The sequence below is a fragment of the Lycium barbarum genome, chromosome 10, assembly GCF_019175385.1.
Source record: "Lycium barbarum isolate Lr01 chromosome 10, ASM1917538v2, whole genome shotgun sequence".
Classification (NCBI taxonomy): Eukaryota; Viridiplantae; Streptophyta; class Magnoliopsida; order Solanales; family Solanaceae; genus Lycium; species Lycium barbarum.
Genome location: NC_083346.1, coordinates 117,716,310 through 117,738,193, shown reverse-complemented (window position 1 = coordinate 117,738,193; position 21,884 = coordinate 117,716,310). Strand labels below are relative to the sequence as shown.

General features: G+C 36.7%; 1 protein-coding gene across 1 annotated transcript; it reads right to left on the bottom strand.

Moving 5' to 3' along the window:
* Nucleotides 1-15,367: 15,367 nt before the first annotated feature.
* Nucleotides 15,368-19,454, bottom strand: LOC132614940 (receptor-like protein EIX2). Its single transcript, XM_060329487.1, has 2 exons — nucleotides 17,354-19,454; nucleotides 15,368-16,198 (listed from the first exon to the last, which is right to left on the bottom strand). The coding sequence occupies exon 1, from the start codon at nucleotides 19,037-19,039 to the stop codon at nucleotides 17,492-17,494; it is 1,548 nt and encodes a 515-aa protein (XP_060185470.1). The 5' UTR covers nucleotides 19,040-19,454; the 3' UTR covers nucleotides 15,368-16,198; nucleotides 17,354-17,491.
* Between the last annotated feature and the right edge of the window lie 2,430 nt (nucleotides 19,455-21,884).

The following is a 21,884-nucleotide window of genomic DNA, read 5'->3' as shown; positions in this document are numbered from 1 at the left end:
ATTCTTTAGTTGTTTAGAATTTGGATTGGGTGTTGTTCCAATTGACTGGAAACATCAAGAGGAGTTGAAAACTAAAATTTAAAGTGATATGTCATACCCCATTTTAACCGGGTTAAATTAGAAGTACGACATATTGGTGATTCCTAATTTTTGTTTGTTTTAAGGAGTCGCCACCTAATTATTTATGGTGAATTAGGACACCTAAAGTTTACTAAAGTTATGTTTAAAGTTAACTCTGTTTAAGGTCTGCGAAACTTAAGATTCTAGATAAAGGTTCAATTAGTCTAAAGGGAAGGTATTAGGCACCCTTTAAGACCCATTATCAATGGTTAAATGATTCTAATAATATAAAAAGAAGAAAATGAAACTCTGTGGAATTGATTATTATTAGCTTTCCTTAAATTACTACCCATTATTAAATTAAACTCCACTAATTTGCTAAAGTTCATCTAGATTAATAAACAAACGTGTTAGTCACACAACACAAATTAAATGCACAAAGACAACAATAGAAGAGTGAAGAAGTTAAATGGGCTCCAGCCCATTTTTTATGACTGCTGTAACTAAGCTACTGTTGGGTTATGGCCCAGTCATTTTGGACTGCTGTGGTTGTCTGTTTGCTGTTGACATTGATTGGGCTTTGGCCCAAATTTTATTTCCTTGTTTGGCTATAGGTTGGTTGACTTGTAAGAGAAATTGCGTTGGGTTTTAGCCCGACACCGAATGCGGGAGATGACGAGTCCCTTTGACTTTTGTGGGTGCAGTGAACGGGGCGTTGACGTCTCGAATCTACTATCATTATGAACCGATTTGAAACTTGAATAAAAAATTAAAGTACCTCTGCCTAATTAAAATTCTTGTCGAGCTACGACGAAAATTAATCGTCTTGTCGAGAATTTAATCTTCCATCACAATTCTCATCTTTCGACAAAAAAAAGTGTTTTCCTGATTTTTAAAGTTCAAAAGACCAGAAAAGGGAGCTCAAGACTGTTATGAGAGAAAATCTTCCTCCCCTTTGGGATTTTCGTCTGTTTTGATTTGTTTTTGTTCGGTATTACTCCCAAAATCCCATCCCTTCTAAAATGATTTCCCCCCTTTTCACCGTTCAACTTCGGATCATATTTATAGGGTTTCGTTTGTGTTAAAGTGAAGAGAGGAGCGTGGGGGAGAGACGATCGGCGTGGGGAACAAGAGGAAGTGGAAGTGGCAGGGAGGAGTATGGCATGGGGAACAGGGGTAAGTGGAGCAGGTGTGGAGATGAGGGGACAGGGGAACGTGGGAGGAGAGTGAAGGACAGGCGTGGGGGACAAAGAAAGGTGGAGGTGGCAGAGATGAAGGTGGAGAGTAACGTGGGAGGGGAGTGTGAGGTTGAGCGAGAGAGAGAACAGAGGAGCGGCGGAGATGAGGGAGAAAGAGAGAAAGAGAAAGGGGTAGGGCTAAAGGAGGCGGAAGAAGAAGAGGAAAGGGATTAGGTTTTTTTTTTAGGGAAATAAAGCAATTGGGCCGGGTCGGGTGGTTTTTGGGCTGGACCGGGTAGAGATGTTGAGCTGGTCTGTTGGGTAGGAAAATAATGTGGGCTGGTTGAATTAATTAGAGTGTGGGCTAAATTTAGGCCATTTATTTGGCTGAAATTCCTCCTCCATTTAATTTATTTGGGCTTTTAACTTAATAACCAGTACAAAAATATATTATGTGAATACAAATAATAATTAATATGTAGAAAATAAGGATTTAACAAAATGTTGTCTTGTAATTAATTTTAACGAGTCCACCCGAAAATGAAATGATGACGAATCATTAAAAAATTTGTGATAAAGTAATGCTCATAATGTTGAAAATAAAAGCAGTGCAAATAATAGTAGTGAAAATAAAATATTTAGCTTGTCAGTAAATTTAGACGCCTGAGTGAATAAAATTAAATAAAGGAGGGACAAAATTGGGTGTCAACATGATATAGAATAGATTTGAGTTAAATTTTCAGAAGAGGCTCAAGGAAGAGGAAGAATTTGGGGTCTTGTCCTATTTATTAAATTTCACCAATGTTGATTAATATTGGCAAAATTGTTTGGGTGAAGCTAAAAATTGTTGGGAAAGCTTGTAGTAACTTGAATCTAGAGTGCTAGGTTGATTCAGTTTGATTAACGTCAGCTTTGGGAATTATACTAGTTGAAAAAAAAAGTTGAAAGGGGTTGGTTGCCCTGCTATAACAGGGCCAATATGTTTTCATTTTGATTCCTCTGAGCTATCCCATCGAACTTTCTTGATTAAAAGCCTCGGTTGTCACCCTCGTAATCAAAAGACTTAACTTCAATTTCCTAATAAAGACATCGGCATGACATCGTAGTAATATAATATTGAGTTGGGATAGTATTAGGGTATGGGACAAACTAGTTCACCTGTTTACTTGTTTTGCTGTTTCGATTTGAAATATGGCCTTTCAATATGCAATATGTAAACTTTGAACATGGAAGGAATCATTTGAAAGCAAGACAATTACTACAAATAATCTACTTTTGTAAGTGAACTCTAACATGAACTTACTAGTATTTGAAAAGACTCTCTAATAAAGCAAAATTCCTGCATCTTTCTAGAAACATAAATACACTCGATCCGTCAAAATTGACGTCTTGCATCAGCTCGATTACAAGTTTAGAACTCATAATTCTATGACAAAGGCCGACTGCAAGAATTACATTCTTTTCTCAATTAAAAAAATGACTACAAGATACCATCCGAAGCAAAATATGTGGAACTTTTCCATCAAGTGCTAAACGTTTAGACTACGACACATTGAACCATTGACCAATAGGAAACAACTTGGCTAAGATGAGCTTCCTTAAGGTTACAAAAAGTAATGCCTGCTTCTTTATTCACAAGCCCCTGATGCAGAAATGTCCTGTTTCAGGAGTCAAGCGGTTTTTACTTTCCGTGATGGGGGATGACGAAATAGACTAATAAGATCGTCAAGACCCTGTCGAACAATACCATCAGATTGGCAAGATGAGTTCACTATATTTTGATTGGTAGACAAATCAAGGACGTTTTAGTCTCAGTTTGGTATAAATTGGTAGTGTTTGGGAAAGGTAGAATTTGTAAACCAAAATACGGGAATCAGGATTGTAAATGGAAGACATACCCTGGGGGTGATAAAAAGAAAACTGAAAAGTATAATCAAGTATGATCCTATAACCAACAACAAAAGCAGGTCGAATGTCACGCTGGCAACCTGCAAATAGAACATTTTAAGCAGTTAATTGCACAAGTAAATAAATGGAGAAAGATTTAACTGCATATAATTAACAAGCAAATGCAGTTGACAATATAAATATAATTATTGGCTTAAAACAAAACTAATGGGCCACTCAAGCTTAAATCAGTAAGCAGTGAAAGAGGAAAACTTTAGTTACAAAATAGGTCTGAAATGTTGAAATCACAGTGGTCAGAGATACTTTATTTTTTTATGAAAATAAGTGGTTGGAAATTCTCATATTCATCACCCATGAGACATGGTATGACCCCTTTTGTCCATATAATAAATTTTTCATGTCTGAAAATATTGAGTGAAGTATTCAAACATGCGTGTACTACTGTAACAATTGGCTCCACTAAAACCAAGCTTCACAACTGTTCCTGCATTCCTTGGTCTTTCTGCATGCCAGCTGAAGAGATCTCATGGTAAGGTTAGATTTAGTAATCTTGTTGTATTTTACAAGCTCATATATATGTAGTTGGTTGTATTTCAAACTTCTATAGATTTATACTAGCGTGATGTTAGGGACCACGGGCAAGGCTAACAGATCGGATAGAGTTATTTACACACCTGATATATATGCAACTTGCCACTAGTTGAATCGTAAAAAGTGAACGTTCCATCTAGAGTCTCATGTTGTAAGTTCACCTCTGCAGTATGATCAGCTAATTCCTGAAGTATTGAAAGCACATGTTGGTCAAAACAAGAAACTAAAAGGTACAGATACCTTAAGGAGCTCAAATTGAAGTATGTCGGTGCTCAAAAGAAAGCCTTAAGAGCTAATCTGGTCCAACCAAACATCTCCATGTTCACCGGTAGCATGGAACACCATTATAGGTTAAAGATAGGCATAAAACTGATAGATCAGCTAGTCAGTGACCAAGTAATAGAGGCATAAAACTAATAGACCAGCGAGTGTGTGACCAAGTAATAGCCTAATAGGTAAAATTAAATTTCCATTCTGCTCACTTTTACAACATTAATTGCCAAAGAAAAATGACATAGCCAAGCCATTATGACAAGGGATAGTGATATGCACAAAGATGTCCATTATATTATACACACCAAGACATTATGAGGATATTTAAAAGGAAAAAATATAAACAATTAACTAATCAGAATATTTAAGCGTAACATGCAACTAAAATACCTTCTCCAGTGCCTTAATAACCGGGTCGTTTTTTGAAGGAAAAGGTGCCACTCCAGGTGTTGTAGATAAAAGGTCTAGTCAAGACCTTATGTAAGAAGGATTTGATAGCTGAACTACTATCATCTGCAAATATGTTTATGCTCTTCTGCTCCTGGCTGTAAATATGTCTGTGTATGAAGAAATTTGTTAAACACACGCTTGCAAAACCACTGTAGTCTGCATGAAACAAATGCTTGAAACAAGTCCGATCACATAAAAGGACATCTACCAAGATTTGAGTCTCACAAAGCTGCAGTATATAGGAGAAAGAAAGCATACACAAAAAAACGCTTTGATTATCTAAAACTCTGAACCAACTGATCAATCACCCGATTCTTCAGAAGTAGTTCGGTACAACAAAATTATTTGTTTGCTATAATAAAAGACAGGCAAATGGGCTCTGACATACAGTCCCCCACCCCAAAGAAAAAATACTACCGAAGATGCATCCACATTTCCCTAATCATAATTTGTCATTTACACTTGGGACTAAGCAATGTAATGAGGAAAATAAATAAATCTTTCATAAAATCATTCTCGAGAAATCTCAAATAGTATACTGACACTCTGACATAACTCAAAATTCAATCCTTTTCTTATAAGGTAAATAATACTCCCTCGGTTTAAAATAAAAAAGAGTAAGTAATACTCCCTCTGTCCCAATTTATGCGATACTCTTTCCCTTTTTTTCTTTGAGTTCCGAAAAGAATAATATCTTTAACAGTTTAACTTCAAACTTCTCATTTTACCCTTAATGAGATGATTTATATCCACACAAATATTTATAACTTATTGTAGATAAGTTTCAAAAGTCTGTCTTTCATTCATAAACTCCCTATCTACTCCAACTATTACACCACATAAATCGGCACAGAGGGAGCATTATTAATGATGGGGTACCCCCGTATAAAAGCCGCTACTCAAAATTCAATCATGTTGCTCATTAATTAATTAAAGGAAGGATGCACAGAACTAGCAGTAAATAATACTCATGAAGCAGCAGGAATTTCAAGAGTTCTTTTTTTTAGAGAGAGAGAGAGAGAATGTTATTGTGAATTTCCAGGGTATTTAGGCCTGATCTTAATTGTAGACTTGGAGAAGGAATGTCAAAGAAGAGCAATTTTGGGATTATTCTTGATTAAATCATAAACCAGCCAATTATGATTTAAATTGATTTTATTAGCTATATACTCAATCCGCTAGCATAGCATCAGGAGATTCCACAAACCACAAGGAAAACTGAGAGTACAAACACTATCTGCCATAGTCTCAGCAAAATGATACAACAACAACATACCCAGTGAAATCCCACAATGTAGGGTCCGGGGAGGGTGAAGTGTACGCAGACTTTGCCCCTACCTTGGAAGGTAGGGAGGTTGTTTCCAAAAGACTCTCGGCTCAAGAGAAAGCATGGCAAATAAATGTCAGATAAGGACAAGCAATTTAAAGCAGTATGCAAATGAAAATAACGAAAGCGAAAAAGCCACGATAAAATAAAAAGTTATACTTTTGATGTTGAACAGAATATGTAGCTTAATTGAAAAACTACTTAATTGAGAATCAACTAGGTCCCAAAAGGAGCAGGCATGACAAGACCTATAAGAGGCCAAAAGGCACTAGTCTTCATTTCTAGGTTCACTATTCTGCTGTCATTAATTATTTCTCATACAGAAGACAATGTCATCATTGGAAGTTTAAGGTTTTATCAATTCATGAAATCAGCAATGCAATGTACAACAACAACAACAACAACAACAACAACAACAAGCCCAGTATAATCCCATTGTGTGGGGTCTGGGGAAGGTAGAGTGTACGCAGACCTAACCCCCACCTTGAAAGGTAGGGCGGCTGTTTCCGAAAGACCCTCGGCTCAAGAGAGGAGAAAAATAGAGGAAAAGACAAAAGGTTAGATATGGTCAAGCGTATCGAAAACAATATGAAAGCAAGAAATAACAAAACAAGAACGTCATGGAAAAGGAGTATCAACTGCTATAGATAACTATGAAAATGAAAGTAAATACGTCATTTGAAACCAACAGATACTCGCAAAAATCAAGATACAAGAAACTATAAAACAACATAATTACTCTTAAGGGAGGATAAACGCGACTACCTACTATCCTTCTACCCTAATATGAGTCCTCCATACCCTCCTATCTAAGGTCATGTCCTCCGTAAGCAGGGAATGCTCCATGTCCTGTCTAATCACTTCCCCCCCCCCCCCCAATACTTCTTTGGCCTACCTCTACCTCTTCTGAAACCGTCGCTGGCCAACCTCTCGCACCTCCGCATTGGGGCATTTCCATCTCTCCACATCACATGCCCAAACCATCTCAACCTCGCTTCTCGCATCTTGTCTTCCACTGAGGCTATTCCAACCTTGTCTCGGATGACTTCATTCCGAATCCTATCACTCCTAGTGTGCCCACACATCCACTGCAGCATTCTCATTTCCGCCACTTTCATCTTCTGAACATGCGATTTCTTGACTGGCCAACACTCCGCCCCATACAACATAGCTGGTCTAACCACCACTTTGTAGAACTTGCCTTTGAGTTTCGGTGGCACTTTCTTATCACACAACACTCCGGAGGCAAAAAGTAGGCTATGGTCCTTACTGATAGACTTTCAGCAACAAGCTTGACACTTCAAATGATTGAGGCTTCACTGATAAACTGTCTACACAGGAAACCAGGAGTTCAACAAATGGCCGTCAGATGTACAAAGAGGTATTATTAGGCGATAAGCCACAACCTTTCTTGATCAAAAAAAAAGGGGAGGGGGGTGGGGGAGAGAGAGTAGGAAAAAGAGGAGCTAACCACTACCTGTTATCAGCCAGACCTCCCGTGCTTTCCAGTAATTCACGTGCAGCAGAAAGTTCAGAAAGTGTTGCTGCAGAGACTCTCCACCTTGAAAACTGTTCATGCTCCCAGGCTACCTACAACATTTAGTAGCTTTAGCACAGTAAAAAGACTAAACATTGCATACAAAGACAATTAAATAAGTAAAGATAGGTATATCTGATTGCTTTAGCAACCAGTAAGAACAAGCAAATTTAACAGGAAGAGCATTGAGGTTTAAGTGGGAGGTGTAATCTTTAGTCTACAGAACGTGACTGTCACATAGTAGTCAATAAAATAGCTTAGAACAAGCTCTCCAGCTGGTTACACAACAAAAACTGGAACTGTCAAAAACTTCTATGCAAATTACATCACTTAGGGCTTAACTTCTATCCATGACAAAATTACATATTAATGATGCATAAAAATCATAAACGCATTTCTAGTTACTAAGTGGCAAGGAAACATGACAAAAGACTTCCATTTCCTCAACTTCATGCAACATTCTTCATCCAAATCCAAAGACTTCCGAGGCTACTTTGCAGATTAAATCTGGAAAGGAAGCCTGAAAAATTAATTGTATTCACAATTAAGTCAACTTTTTTTCCTAGTCCATTGAAAGGAAAAAGGGCAATTGTGTTCCTGGAGAACTGACTGAAATTATAAACCAACATGGGGGAGAGTAGGTAAAGGAGTGCTATTTGAGGATGACAGGGATGAGCAGGTTGAGGGGGGGGGGGGGGCGCTTATTCGGAGCAAGGAAATGCGATTAGTATTCTCTTTCCAGATTCCTCCATCAAGGTCAATCTATTCATTTACACGGTAATAGAGAGGGTGGTTAAAAAGGAGTATGGAGTTGTCGCTCTCCGATAAGATCAGATGTGAATGTCCTCTCGAACTCTAGGGGAAAGATGCTGCATGGTAGCCTTTTTATGTGGTTTTTTTCTTTTGAATTGAAGTTTCTTTTCAATAAGGTAAACTGAGCAATTCACAAAGCTCAAACAGATTATTAGTCTTAAAGAAAAAGATGTTTTACGGGCAAAAAAGGGGGTCAGGGCACAGGATGACCACTAAGTTACTACAATTGCACAAATAGCACCCAAGCAACCACTGCATATGCACATATCCATGAATATTGTCAATGAGATTAGTGATTGTGACCAAACTGTACGCTGAATACAAATATCACTCTGTATCCATTTTTTTTTTTGCCTTAATAACTGCTTCAATCACACCCCAAGGGTAGTCTTAACCACAATAACCAGCTTTTAAATTATCATAAACAATGACAAGGGGTTATTCGAGTAAAACAACTGTTGATTTCATTAGAGAGCAGCAGTAAGCACAAGTACGGTCCAAAAGGTATGCTTTGTAGCTTTTAGTGAAAATTTGCACAATTCACTTATAAACAAAAATTGAATTACCACAACAGAAAGCAGTCAAAAAAACTTTTTTTTAAAATATAATAATGAAAGCAGTCTACAAACTTTGAACTGCAGACATAATCCAAAAACTAATTTAAAAATCATTTTCTAATGTAAGATTCTGAAGCTCTATAGTTGGTCCAGGGTTTGAGAATGACCAATCAACTATTCATTAACCACAAACTAGTTGAGTTGGTTATAGAACTATTAGTATCCAAGCCATACTATACACTATACAGTACGTTTACATTGACCATCGCCCTACCACAATTCTCATCTTTTATCCAGACTTAGGACAGGCTGCGAAGCTCACACAGATAGAGTTCCAAGAGTCTGAAAACATAGCAAGAAAACCATGCACTATGTTTGACAACCAGATACGCAGGGATGTACACTTTTTTTAAGCAGTATATGTACTTACTCGATGATTCGACATGTTTATTTTCTTGTGCTTAAGACCAACTTGAAGGCCCAATTCTTCTGCTACAGTAGAGAAACCCTGCAAAAATCAGCCGTTTTAGACTAGAAAGGGAAGTGGTAGAAGTAATAAAATAGAAAATTCTCTTAGGTTTCTCTCATAGACACCATTTGCTGCAAACCTGAAATAGCTTCTGTATGTAGGCATTTTCTGAAGGTTTAGAAACATGAAGATGTAGCTGATTGCCAAGGGACCCAACACTATTCAAGCGGATGGCATAGTCTATACTATCACGTAGACGTTGGTCAAAACTCCGAATCCACTGAAGAAAAGCTTACACATTCAAAGGACAGAAAGAGATAACTGCAACTTAAAAAGGCGGGACAAAAAAATTGGAAGGACTGTTGCACCTTTTGAGTTCCATTTTTTTAAATACTTTCAAATACAGTGAATACATTCAACTCGCGGCAGCTTGAATAAATTGAAATACAGTCAAATACATGTGACATCATTTAAGGTTGGATACAACTGAACAGTGTATTCAAATATAGTCAAATACAGGGAAAATGTCTAATGGTAGCTACGAATTGTAAATATGAAATGGGTAGTTTTGGATGGTTAATTGCTCCTAAAAGGTAATTATTTATGTAAGTTGCCTTTTTAAAATCCTGTGCAAATTGGCTCAAAGAAGAAGTGCCTCCTCCTCTCATTGTCTTGTTTTTGACCATTGTCCCATTTTCCCATTTTCTGTCAGGCTCCACCACCATTGAGCTACTAAATCAAACGCGGCCAGATCCCATAAATGATTACAAGTTTTACTGGAGTTCAAAACTTAAACGTGAAGTACTTTGGAGTAGATTTAAGTTAAATTTCAACTTTGGGTTTTTCAAGTTTGTTAGTTATTTGATTGAGTGTTGTTCCAATTGATTCTAAAACGTTAAGAGGAGTTCAAAGCTTAAATTTGAAGTTATATGGAGTAGATTCGACTTAAATTATAGAAGAGGTGCAGGGAAGAAGACGAGTGAGTGTTTTATAATAGTGTATAATATGGCATAATAGTGTATATGGGTGTATAGGCACCTCTTATATTGTATAATAGTGTATCTTATAATTTGATAAAATATTTGTTCACTGGTGTATAATGTTGTACATCGAGTTTTAAAACATTGTTGTGAGAAAGAAAATTAGAGTTTTGTATAATGTTGTATAGCGGGTGTATAATGTTGTATACTGGATTTTTGATGTCACGCCCCATTTCACGGGCAGTGTAGGTGTCACACCCCACCCTTGGTAAGGTGTGATTGGCACCCAGCAGCTTACAGGAACTGAGCGAACCAATTTATAACTTACATCCTTCGTGTCTCAAATGGAAACAACAAGATCAAGAGGCTAAATACGAGCATAATATCATGCATAAATATATGTACAATGAACCCATGATGCCGACATAATACAACTAAGTTGTACACAGGAACTGTCTGCAAAGCCTCTATGAACATGACTGAGGTATACAAGTTGGGACAGGGCCCCCGACAAACCCTGAACAAAAATCATACATATATATATATATATATATATATATATATATATCTAGACTCGGCAGTGCTCCAAGAAGAAGTGGATCTCACCAATCAGAACTGGTACTTGAAGGCAGCCTACTACGGAGGATCTTTGTCCCGTCTATCAACACCTGCGGGCATGAACGCAGTGTCCACAAGAAGGGACGTCAATACGAACAATGTACTGAGTATGTAAGGCATGAATAGTAATATGATACCAGAATGAAGATAACATAAGACAAAGTAAGTAATTATACCTCGTACACTTCTTAAGATCTCTATCATGTAAACCACTCGTCTACAGGAAAAACATTTCATACACATCCATACACAACATACATATATATGCGTTCACATACACTTGCTATACATACATCTGTCATATCTTTACCCGGCCCTTTCGGGACTCGGTGTCATCCGTACCCGGCCCTTTCGGGACTCGGTGTTATACCCAACTGATCAGTGATAGTGCAATGCATACATACATACATATACAAAATAATACATAAATGAAATCAACATCATCATTAGCATTATCATTATCACTATATCCATCCTTGAAGGATCAACCATCGTAAGGTGAAGTCGACGATGTCCTAGGAGTCTCGAGAATCATGAGCTTAGATAGCATTGAAAATTGAATCATTATCTTCGTTATATCTCACCTTGAAGGAACGAGTAACATGAGGTGAGACCATCAACAATAAGTAAGATTGCTCAATAATCTCATAATGCCCTCAAATCATAGCTTCGGAATTTCTAGAATTAAAATCATCATCATTATGTTCATCATAGAAAACATCTCATCCTTAGTATCATAAAAAGCTTTAATAATCATGAACTTCTAACTTTTGAAAACAAGGAGGTTATGGAAACATTTATGGAATCATGCCTTTGAAAGAAAGGGATTAGCCTTAACATACCTGGAAGCTCGCTTCTCGACTTTCCAACCTACCTCCTGTCTTGAAATCTACATATAAAACCATTCATTCTATTGTTAGGCTAGTTGTTATATACTTATCCTAAGCCTCCAAATAAATCTTTTTAGAATCTGCCGAAATTTCGACAGCATCTCCCCTGTTTATATGCCTAGCCCAAAATCGCAATTCAGCAACCAACAACAACAACAACAATAACAACATCAACAACAATATTATCAACACCAAAATATTCCATAAACATCCCACACGATGTTTTATCCAATTTCTCGACCCATAAATTCCTTATACGCTCATTTATTAATTTTTCCTCCGTAGATAAGCTTAAATCAATACTAATAAGGAAAGATTCATACCTTTCACCCGCTAGAGTTGCAATATCTTCTATTATCACCTTGAATCCAAGCCAAGTTTCGCCGCAATTCGATATTATAATCGCAGTTATGTGTTGTCCAAACTTAAATTCGAGGATTTCACTTAATTTGCGTTAAAATCTAATGCACGGAAGTTGGAAGAATTTTCTAGAATATTTGGGAAATATTTGGAGAATTCATGGCTGAAAATGAGGTTTACGATCAGATTTGATCCTTAAATAGTGGGTCAAATTTGGGTCTGGTTACTGTAGCAGCGTTTCTGCTCTATCAGCCTAACTTGTAACGTCCATAATTCTCCACTTCGATGCCGTATCGACGAGCGGTTTGTTGCATTGCAAACTAGACACGACGAACTTTAATTTAGTCTTTTACCTTGCTTCAAAACTCCTCATCTTCTAAAAGATATTCTTTCTCCAATTTGGGTCAAAATTAGGCCTCATATTTTCCTCCAAGTTCCCCCCACACACCACAAACCTTACAAATATATATATAAATAGAAAAAATTCCCAACTAAGCCGTGTCGGATGACACCCCTTGTATACACGTGGGTCCGCCCTGCATGTAAAGCTTCCAACATACTATATACCTGCTGGAATTTTACTTGCACACTTCCTTGCAAACATACTTAGTTTGCCCACTACCACAAGGGCCAGTGTACTCTTATCATTAAACACGAGAGAGGCTATACTCGTAACAGCCAATATTCATTATTCCTAACAGCAAGATTACAAAATAGTAATGTATCAGGAGCTAAACATACCTTCCACTCCTGAACAAGAAATGGAGCTATTAATTTAAGGTGTCTGCTTTCCCTTTTCTATCTCTTCTTTGGGTTCCCTATGGAGAAAATTTTGACACCTAGGCATAATTCCACCGATGATCATTCGAGAACGAATATAGGAGACTAATCTAAAGTTAAAAACCAAATTTAGCGAGACTAATCTAATCTTATTCAACCTTAGATCAGAATTACGGCGAAGCCTGGACAGTCTCTGCCTTCTCAATATACGGCAAACCAACTTTATTTCCAAGCACTGACCAGCGCCTTACACCCTTTTCTTGAGAGCTTCATTGCTTATAGTTAGGACTGATTCTATGCTTCTATCCAACAGGTCAATCTCACCCCCTCAACACTGGTTGAACCACACCTGATAACAGCAAGTTTCTTCGCAACTCAACAACAAAACTTAATTCTGCTTAGTTGGAGATAACTGATGCAGGGGGGGAAAATGAAGAAAATAGTAACTAAGGAAAACTCGTTGTACATGAACATAATTACAAAATTATACGATTCATCATTGTCGAACTATTCAAGCTACTTTCTACATGATTAACCAAAATGCATAGTGAAGGGAAGAATAGAAACCATTTATCCATTAAGCTCAATTAGCAATTTTCTTTTCAAGGTCTGTCACAGCGTTTCTTTGGATTCAAAAATTGAAAAATCAGCCTGTAGAGGTATAAATATTCTCAACTTCTTTCTTTGAATAAACATCATGCTCTCATCCCCGTTACTTTTCTTTCTTTTACATTAGCTCCAACGAGAACCCGGGCTTTGTCAGCCGGCTCGATAAATCCGTCCCTTTCAACCACTATCAGGCGGAAATTAAAGAGGGATCCGAAAGAAGGAATGCAAAACCTATAAATGATATATTACTGTTTCTTCAAGCCTTTTCCTTTTTTCCTTTAAGACAATCTATTGTTGTCGTTATCCTCTGTAGGAACTGTTTCAACAACCGCGATATCCTTGGAGTACTTTTTCACCCTCAAAGATATGAGGATACTCGCACAGATCCCAAGAAGAGGAAAGATGTATGACCATAAATTGGATGCCTTGGATCCAGAGCCGGAGGATACAGTAGCACCGGCAAGACTGCCAATAGATGTATTCTGCAAGATCATTGGCAAGCAGCCAACTGCTGTTGGAAGTAGGAAATCCAAGAAGAACCTAACCTTGGTGGCTTCCAAGGCATAGTTGATGACATAAGAAGGTATAGGTGAGAAACGGGCAAGAAGTACGAATTTCCATCCATCTCGTTCAACACCCCTTGAAAGTACATGGAGGTATTTGTTGTTTTGTGCCCACCCTATAGCAGAGCTCGAACTACGAAACACAAACCTAAAAATATACATTTATCAGAATTTCAATGGCAGGGCCATGAGAGGGAGAAAAATATCTACAACATTTAATAAACTAACATTCACAAACGAAAGGCTGCTTAGGATGAACCGCTTAAGAATATACCTCCTGAGATACAATACGCTAGTTGTCCATAGGAGTGAAAGATGAAGGAAAAAGGCTGAGCTGCCCAGCTTAAATTTGTAAGTTAAGGTTTTTCAATGAACGGAAACAAAGTAGTCAAATTGACAATAACCTGTTCTCAGGCCAATAGTACCTCCAACTCCTCTGAATCAGGGTGTTTATTTGCTTAAAAACAAATTAAGTTGTTGAAAACACCCCTCCCTCCCATTTTTATTTGCTTTGTCTCATTTTATACATCCTCAAATGAATGTACTCTTTATTCCTTCCAGCAACATTCTGCCTTCTTCGCTTTCTTATTTCATGGTGTAATCTTCTTTTTATAAGGATTTCATGGTCTAATCTAGTGTGTTGGTTCTAAGAATATAGTGGGTCACCCAGTAGACACCCAGTATGCACAAATCCATGAATATTGTCAATGAGATTATTGATTATGACTAAACTGTACTCTGAATGCAAATCTCACGCTGAACAGGATTCTGAGTGCTTCTTCTAAGGTGCCTACCAAGTTCAAATTACCATCAAACAAGAGGTATTTCAGTTCATATTTATAAAGTTCAAAATATGTTTATTGTTAAAAATGATAGATTCTCTTCGAATGTTAATGCATTTTAGTTATAAAAAATTTGGCGTTGATTTACGTCTCAGATATAGTAGTTTAGCTTGGCACTTAAAAAATTTTTGGTCTTCCCTCTGTTTTGCTAGAATCTTGAACTGCAGTGTGACTGAGAGAAAGCATTAGAAATTTAAATCGATGCCATCCTAAAGAACCTGGTCAATGAGATACTGTTTGAGTTTTCAGGGGTCGAACAGTTGAGTTAGAAATACCGTTAAAATTTATAATAGATGCTCATAAATATGATCAAAATCTAAGTGCGCAGAATGATTTTGATAGCGGAATTGTGAAATAAGAAAGTTATCACAGTATCACCTGAGGTGAGCAGGATAATGTTGGTATTTGAGGTGAAAGTATGCTTTTAGTGAAGTGTAAGTAGTGTTGAATGGGCCTTTAAACTGCCCCAGATGATCGTTCCTTTGTGAATTTGTTCAGTGTATGCCCTTTCTTTCTTCTACTTTTGCTTCGCCCCCACACCACACACACATATAATGTGGTTGTTATGCAGTGTTAATAATGTCTAATCCATATGTGAGTTCCTTTGGAAGATCCAAGTACTTTCTGTCATTAACCTTGACTTTGGGATTGTTAATTCTTATAACAGGCAGTCCTGCAAAAGTATTAGTGACATCTTTGTACAATATGCATACAATATGTTAATTAACCATATGGTACTTTTAAGAATTCTCATGTGACATTTCAAAACGTTACGTTATCCATTGGGGACCAACTGAGATTCCGTACTATTTCAAAGAAGTAATATCTGACTCATTTGATGGATTATTCCATCCTTCTATATCGGGATTATGTAAGTAATTTAACTGGAGATACTTCTAGACTAGTACCATGTTAGAGATGAAAATTTTCTTTGTATGATGTTCTTGTTACACGCATTGTTAACGTGACTGAAATTTTTAGCATCTCATTTTGCATAATGCTATGAGAATTGGGAGTGGTCCAAATGCTGCAGTTCAGGGACAGTTGTAAGACGCATCTGCAGTAGTCCTACCTCCTCCTCTTGCTCTTGTTGTTGTACCTCCCTCTTCTGCACCATCTCCTTCTCTTTCTACATCTTCCACTTTGATTCCTACCCTTGTTGATGCTCCTGAACCAGATACCAAAAGGTCTTCAAATCTAGTGAATCCATCATCATTCTTTGGTCCTCCTTCTTCCTGTTATCCACTGATACCACCTGTTTCTTCATCTGTGCCTCCTGCTCCTCCACTTCATCCCCCTGGGAATCTACAACGCCCTTACGGAGCTCCTTTGCTTCAACCATTTCCTCCTCCCAATCCGCCTCCATCTCTCACTCCTACCCCAAACAACGGACCTGTTATTAACCGAGATAAAGTGCGTGAGACACTTGTGATGCTTGTTCAGGTAAGCATTTTGAATTCGGTTGTTACTTTGCTATGTGAACTATTTTATGGCTCTAATGTTTTAGAAATTTGCAATCAATTGCACTGGATCTAATAATGAAAATATATATGCAAAGCAAAGAGGCGCTAAGGGTGTGTTTTTAGAAAAGAAAAAAAAAAGAACTCCACATTATGAACGACTGAACGTTACTAAGAGTATTCAAGTAAAGAAGACAGAGAGAGAGAGTCATTCCACCGGGACCTAATTTTTTATCTGTCACCTAGTCCGGATGTTTTTCCATCGGTTATCATTAGTTCATTGATATTTTGTTTAACTTTTCACCTAACTAAGAAAGTGAAAATACCCATAAATACCTTGACTTATGATATGCCAAGTAGTTAAATTGTTATCACCTTTTCTTGAAAAAAAGGTACCTTGTCACCAACCAAAACTCAAAGATTTTGTAGGAGAGTTATTAGAAGTTGGCTGGAAAATATAAGTTTGCCAAATAAGATCACAGGAAAATACTAGTCCAGACAATGGGTTAAAAACTAATAGCGAGTCTGAGATTCAGGTACAAAGTTAATAGGGACTTGCCAAGGTTATATGGACTTCAATTTCTTGCTTTCCTTTCTGAAGCATTTTCTTTGTAGTACTGCAAACTAGTTATGGAGTCTGCAAATAGTTAGAAACTAAATATTGGAGGGTTCGGTTTTAGTTTTGTTGGTGTAGCTAGTTGATTAGCTGGATAGGACGAATCCAAACCAACTAGGACGAATATTGGTGAATCTATAATACTTTGAGAAAATCTTAAATCTAAAAAATTATTTTGTTTCAAAATATCTGTAGAACGGGTCACCGAGGGAAATCATTGAATCCATTGGCTTAATTCTGAAAATTGAACGATAAGAATTTGTTTTTCAAACTTATTGAACTTCCTGTTAAGCTAATCAAGTTATTGATTACCCCGATTCTTGATAATTCTATTAACTTAAAAAACCTGATATTGTATTACAAAAGCTCTTTAACAGTAACACAAAATGAAACAACATAACAACAAAGTTGTACATTATTTATTGAAGAGAAGTTTAAGCATACAAACTAATTTTTGAGAATAGTATAATACTTAGTCATATCTCTCAACATATCGGAGCCTTTGCAAGCAACATTTCCCAGCTACGGTCTAAGAAACGAAAATAAGCATGTCTCCATGATCTCTTAAAAAGCAATGAACCACATACACCCCAAAAACTTAGTGCAAATCCTATTGCCATTGAAATATAGAACAATCCACTTCATCTTTGTCATTCTCATCTTCTGTATACTCACGATTTGGAGTTTTACCACCTGAACTGCAATTCACCAACAGTGGAAGCCCGCAGAGATTGTTTCCTTGAAAACTAGTGGGATCAAAGCTTTGAAGTTGAGTGCTCAATGGTATCATACCTGATAAATTGTTATCAGATAGATTCAAGTAGCTCAAAGTGAACAAACTCGAAAAGCTTTGTGGGATTTGACCATAAAGTTGATTTTCTGAAAGATCAACAGATTCCAATACTTTCATGTCGCCAATACCATTTGGAATCCCACCAGTTAGGTTATTTTTGGAAAAATTAAATGATCTTAATCCTTCAAGACATGCTAGGCCTATAGGAATATGTCCAGAAAGATAATTGCTAGACATATCCATACTTGTAAACAACACCAAAATGGTGTCATACTGATACATGTTGCCTTTAGTAATCACCATTGCGCTCTCTATTAGATGTCCAAAATAATGGGAATAATTTAACTCATAATCCTCCAGTTCCGTTTTTCCTTTGACCATTGCACTGAAATTGCTAATACACCTTGGTATGATTCCAATGAATGTATTGTTTGCAAGGTCTAAGATCTGAAGATCTTTGAGGCGACAAAGTTCTTGAGGCAATTCACCATCGAATTTATTGGACCGAAGGATAAGGACTACCAAGGTTGGAAACCTCAATCCCAACCAAGAAGGTAATTTTCCAACAAACTCATTCTCAGCTAAATCTATTTTATGCAGTTTTGTGCAGTTTCCCAAGGATGAAGGAAATGGACCATTAAGTCTATTTCTTCGGAAGTCCAAGGATCGCAAATTACTCAAAACCTTCATGGATCTTGGTAAGCCTCCAATCAAGTTATTGTCCCTCAAGATTAAAACTGTCAAATTTGGCCAATTCATCCAACAATCAGGAATTTCTTCTGATAAATCGTTTTCCCCAAGGTTTAAGATCTCTAACTGATAAGATACTTCCCCATCAAATAGATTATTTGAGAGACCAAGATATTCTAATTTCTTTAACTTTCCAATTACATTTGGTAACTTTCCAGAAAGCATATTCTGAAAAAGATCGAGACTTTTAAGTTTTGTTATGTTTTCGCTCTTACTCGGTATCGCACCTTCAAGTCCACTCTCTATGAGAATAATATATTCAATATTACTTATATCAAATAACCATTTGGGTAAAAGACAATTAAAGGAGTTATAAGAAGCACGGAAGGTTGTGAGAGAAGTCAAGTTAACTGGACCGTCAGGAAACGGGCCGCTAAAATTACTGCCTACCAATTCAAGAGAAACGAGACTGGCGAGGTTGAAAACCCATTTGGGAACAGGAGAATTAAAGTTGTTCCCAGAAAGATCAAGGGTTTCAAGTGAAGAAAAATTGTGATAAAGTAGAGGTTGTATATGATTAAGTTTACAATCGGATAAACTAAGATCAACAAGAGAAGGAAGCATGTTAATGACCTGTAGCCAGTTAGTTGCTTTGTTGAGATCCACCTCACGCATCTCCAAGTGCTCAAGACTCAAAAGACTTGGCAGCCAGTCAAGGCTATTGATCCTTAGATATCCCGATTCTTCCCAATCACTAACTATGTGTAGCTCAATCACATGACGAGTTAGATTGTTACACACGACCCCTTCCCATTCGCAACAATCTTTTCCAACAACCCAAGAAGAGAGAAGATCTGTGGGATCATCTACTTCTTTCTTCGAGCTCTCCAATGCTCGTTGCTCATTTTATCTGCAAATGCCTACACAAACAACAAACTTGGTGTTTGTCAAAATAAAAAACAAGAGAACCCATAGCGTTATTGCTAACACTTTCATGGTGTGAAAAGCGCAATGTTTTAGACTAGGAATTGAAAAGTATGTGTGTCAAGTAGCTGCTTACTTGTATTTTTTTAATAGGTCGGGCAATATGTATATATAGATATTAAGAACCGTAGAATTGACAGTTTGACTTGAAGACTTGTTGATTTTAAAGAATGTTTTTTCCTCTCTCTTCCTTTTAAACTGTATATATTAATCAATTAGGCAAGAGGACTCCAAGTCTTCTCTACAACTTTATCTAGTGTCTCTGTTTGGGCCATGATTGACGGTTTGCCCTTCAAATAGGGCTGGTCATTAATTTTATCACTTCTAATGGGTTGGTATTTAATTTTTGCTCTTTAAAATTGAATTTATCTGTGCATAAATTTGGGGAAAGAGCGTGTGTGCTCCCTCAAACTAAAATGATTACCAGCTCATACCCCAATTACTTTTGTACCTCCAGAAAAATTAACTATTTACCCGAGATGCCCAAATTATGATACCAACATGATATATAAATATACTGAGATGGTATCATCGAAGACTGCTTCAGTCCTTCTCTTAGTCCTCTATGATACCATCATAGTATACAAATATATTGAGATGGTATTATGGATGATCATATTCATTTATTTAAAAAGATACACTTTTCTAAAAAAAAAAAACTCTATGATACTGTCGTCTTATATATATACTGTGATGGTATCACGGAGGATTGTTTCAGTCCTTCGATGAGACACTCCTCCGGACCATGGTACCATCGTGGTATACAAACATATTGAGATGTTATCATGGAGGATTGCTTCAGTCCTTCTCTTAGTCCTCCATGATACCATCATGATATATAAATATAATGCCATGATATAACGAAGGAAGGGGTTTGGGCGAGGGGAGACGTTGGGTAATTAATTTGGGTTAGGGTGGGCAGAAGCGAAAATAGTTTAGGAGGGGACATGGGCGGGGAATTAGTGATGTCTTCCCTAAATTTTTAAGGGCTCAGGACATAATTTGTGGAATAATGTGAGATATACCCCATCTGTTCAGACAACACCCCACTAGAAGCAAATCTAATTACAAAAATATTAAATTTTCATGCTAAACTTAGCCTATGTAGAAATACTAAGCAGTCAAAGACACGTTAATATTTACTAGACACCTGATTACAGCTATTAGACTTTTGTGTTTTTGCTTTTCATAGTATAGAATATAGTTTGCCTAGATTAAGGGATTTCTTGTGACAATCAACAGTATTAACAATTCCCAAATCATTATATTGCACGGACAAATGTACCGTATAATGTTCTTGGTTGGAGGGGTAAGCAGAGTAAACAAACGAAGAGAAGCACGAAGCAAAAAGAAGGAATCATTAGCCATTTGTCAAAAAAATTAAGAAAATTAATAATCCCTCTGTTTCAATATATGTGAACCTATTTTCTTATTAGTCTGTGCAAAAAAGAATGACCTCTTTCTATATTTAGAAATAATTTAACTTTATGCAGTGATTTATAGTCACACAAAATATATGTGACTCATTTATCACCACAAGTTTAAAAGTCTTCTCTACTTTCTTAAACTCCTTGCTCAGTCAAATGGGTTCACATAAATTGAAACAGACGGAGTAGTAATTTATGAGTAGTATTTAGTTTACTTTGAGCTGTCAAATTGAATAGTTTTCTCAACAAAAAAAAGTACGCTAAAAGTAGCAAACCCACTTAATACGCTAAGGTGTAGTCTTTCTGCGAAGTTTCTTGGCCCATCCATCCCTCTAATAACTTCATTTAGGCTGTCACACTCGTCCTTCAATTCGGTTTGATGAAAGAACTATGGTATCCTATTCTTTACGTACAATTGGCCTATTATTATCCACTTATATTTGGATATAAGTAGTAGTTGGAATAGAAATTTTGTTCGTTATTTGACTAATTATAACTCTCTTAATTTTATTTTATGTAGCATTATTTTTTATTGATTTGTTTTAAAAATAAAAAAAAAGTTGTTTTATCTGTTGGGAATTAGAGTCCACTCATAACGGATGCTCTAAAAGTCCACTATAAAAATAGGGCAAAAATGTTTGTCAAAATAATAAACAAGAGAACCCACAGTATTATTGCTAATACTTTCACGATTAATGTACAATGTTTTAGACTAGGAATTGAAAAGTATGTGTGTCAAGTAGCTGCTTGTCTTATAATTTTGCTAGGCCAATCAATATGTATATATGGATATTAAGAACTGTATAATAGTTGAAGATTAATACTTAGTTTATGCTTAGTTTTAGAAAGATGATACATGTAGTTGTTGACTGCTTGACTCCAAGACGTGTTGATTAAGTCCAGAGGACTCTAGCAAGTCTTCCTCACAACTTTATTTAGCATCCCACGTTGATAAACTTGTCCTTGTAAACTTGGGAAAGATCATGCGCACCCCTCACATAAAAAAAATTATCCGCCCATACTCCAGAAAAAATTAAAAATATTTACCCGAAATGCCTATGATACCAACATAGTATATAAATATACTGAGATGGTATTACGAAAAATGC

Bases quoted from the DNA above. Each gene is read 5' to 3' on its own strand.
- LOC132614940 (XM_060329487.1), bottom strand. From the start codon at position 19,039: ATGCGTGAGGTGGATCTCAACAAAGCAACTAACTGGCTACAGGTCATT.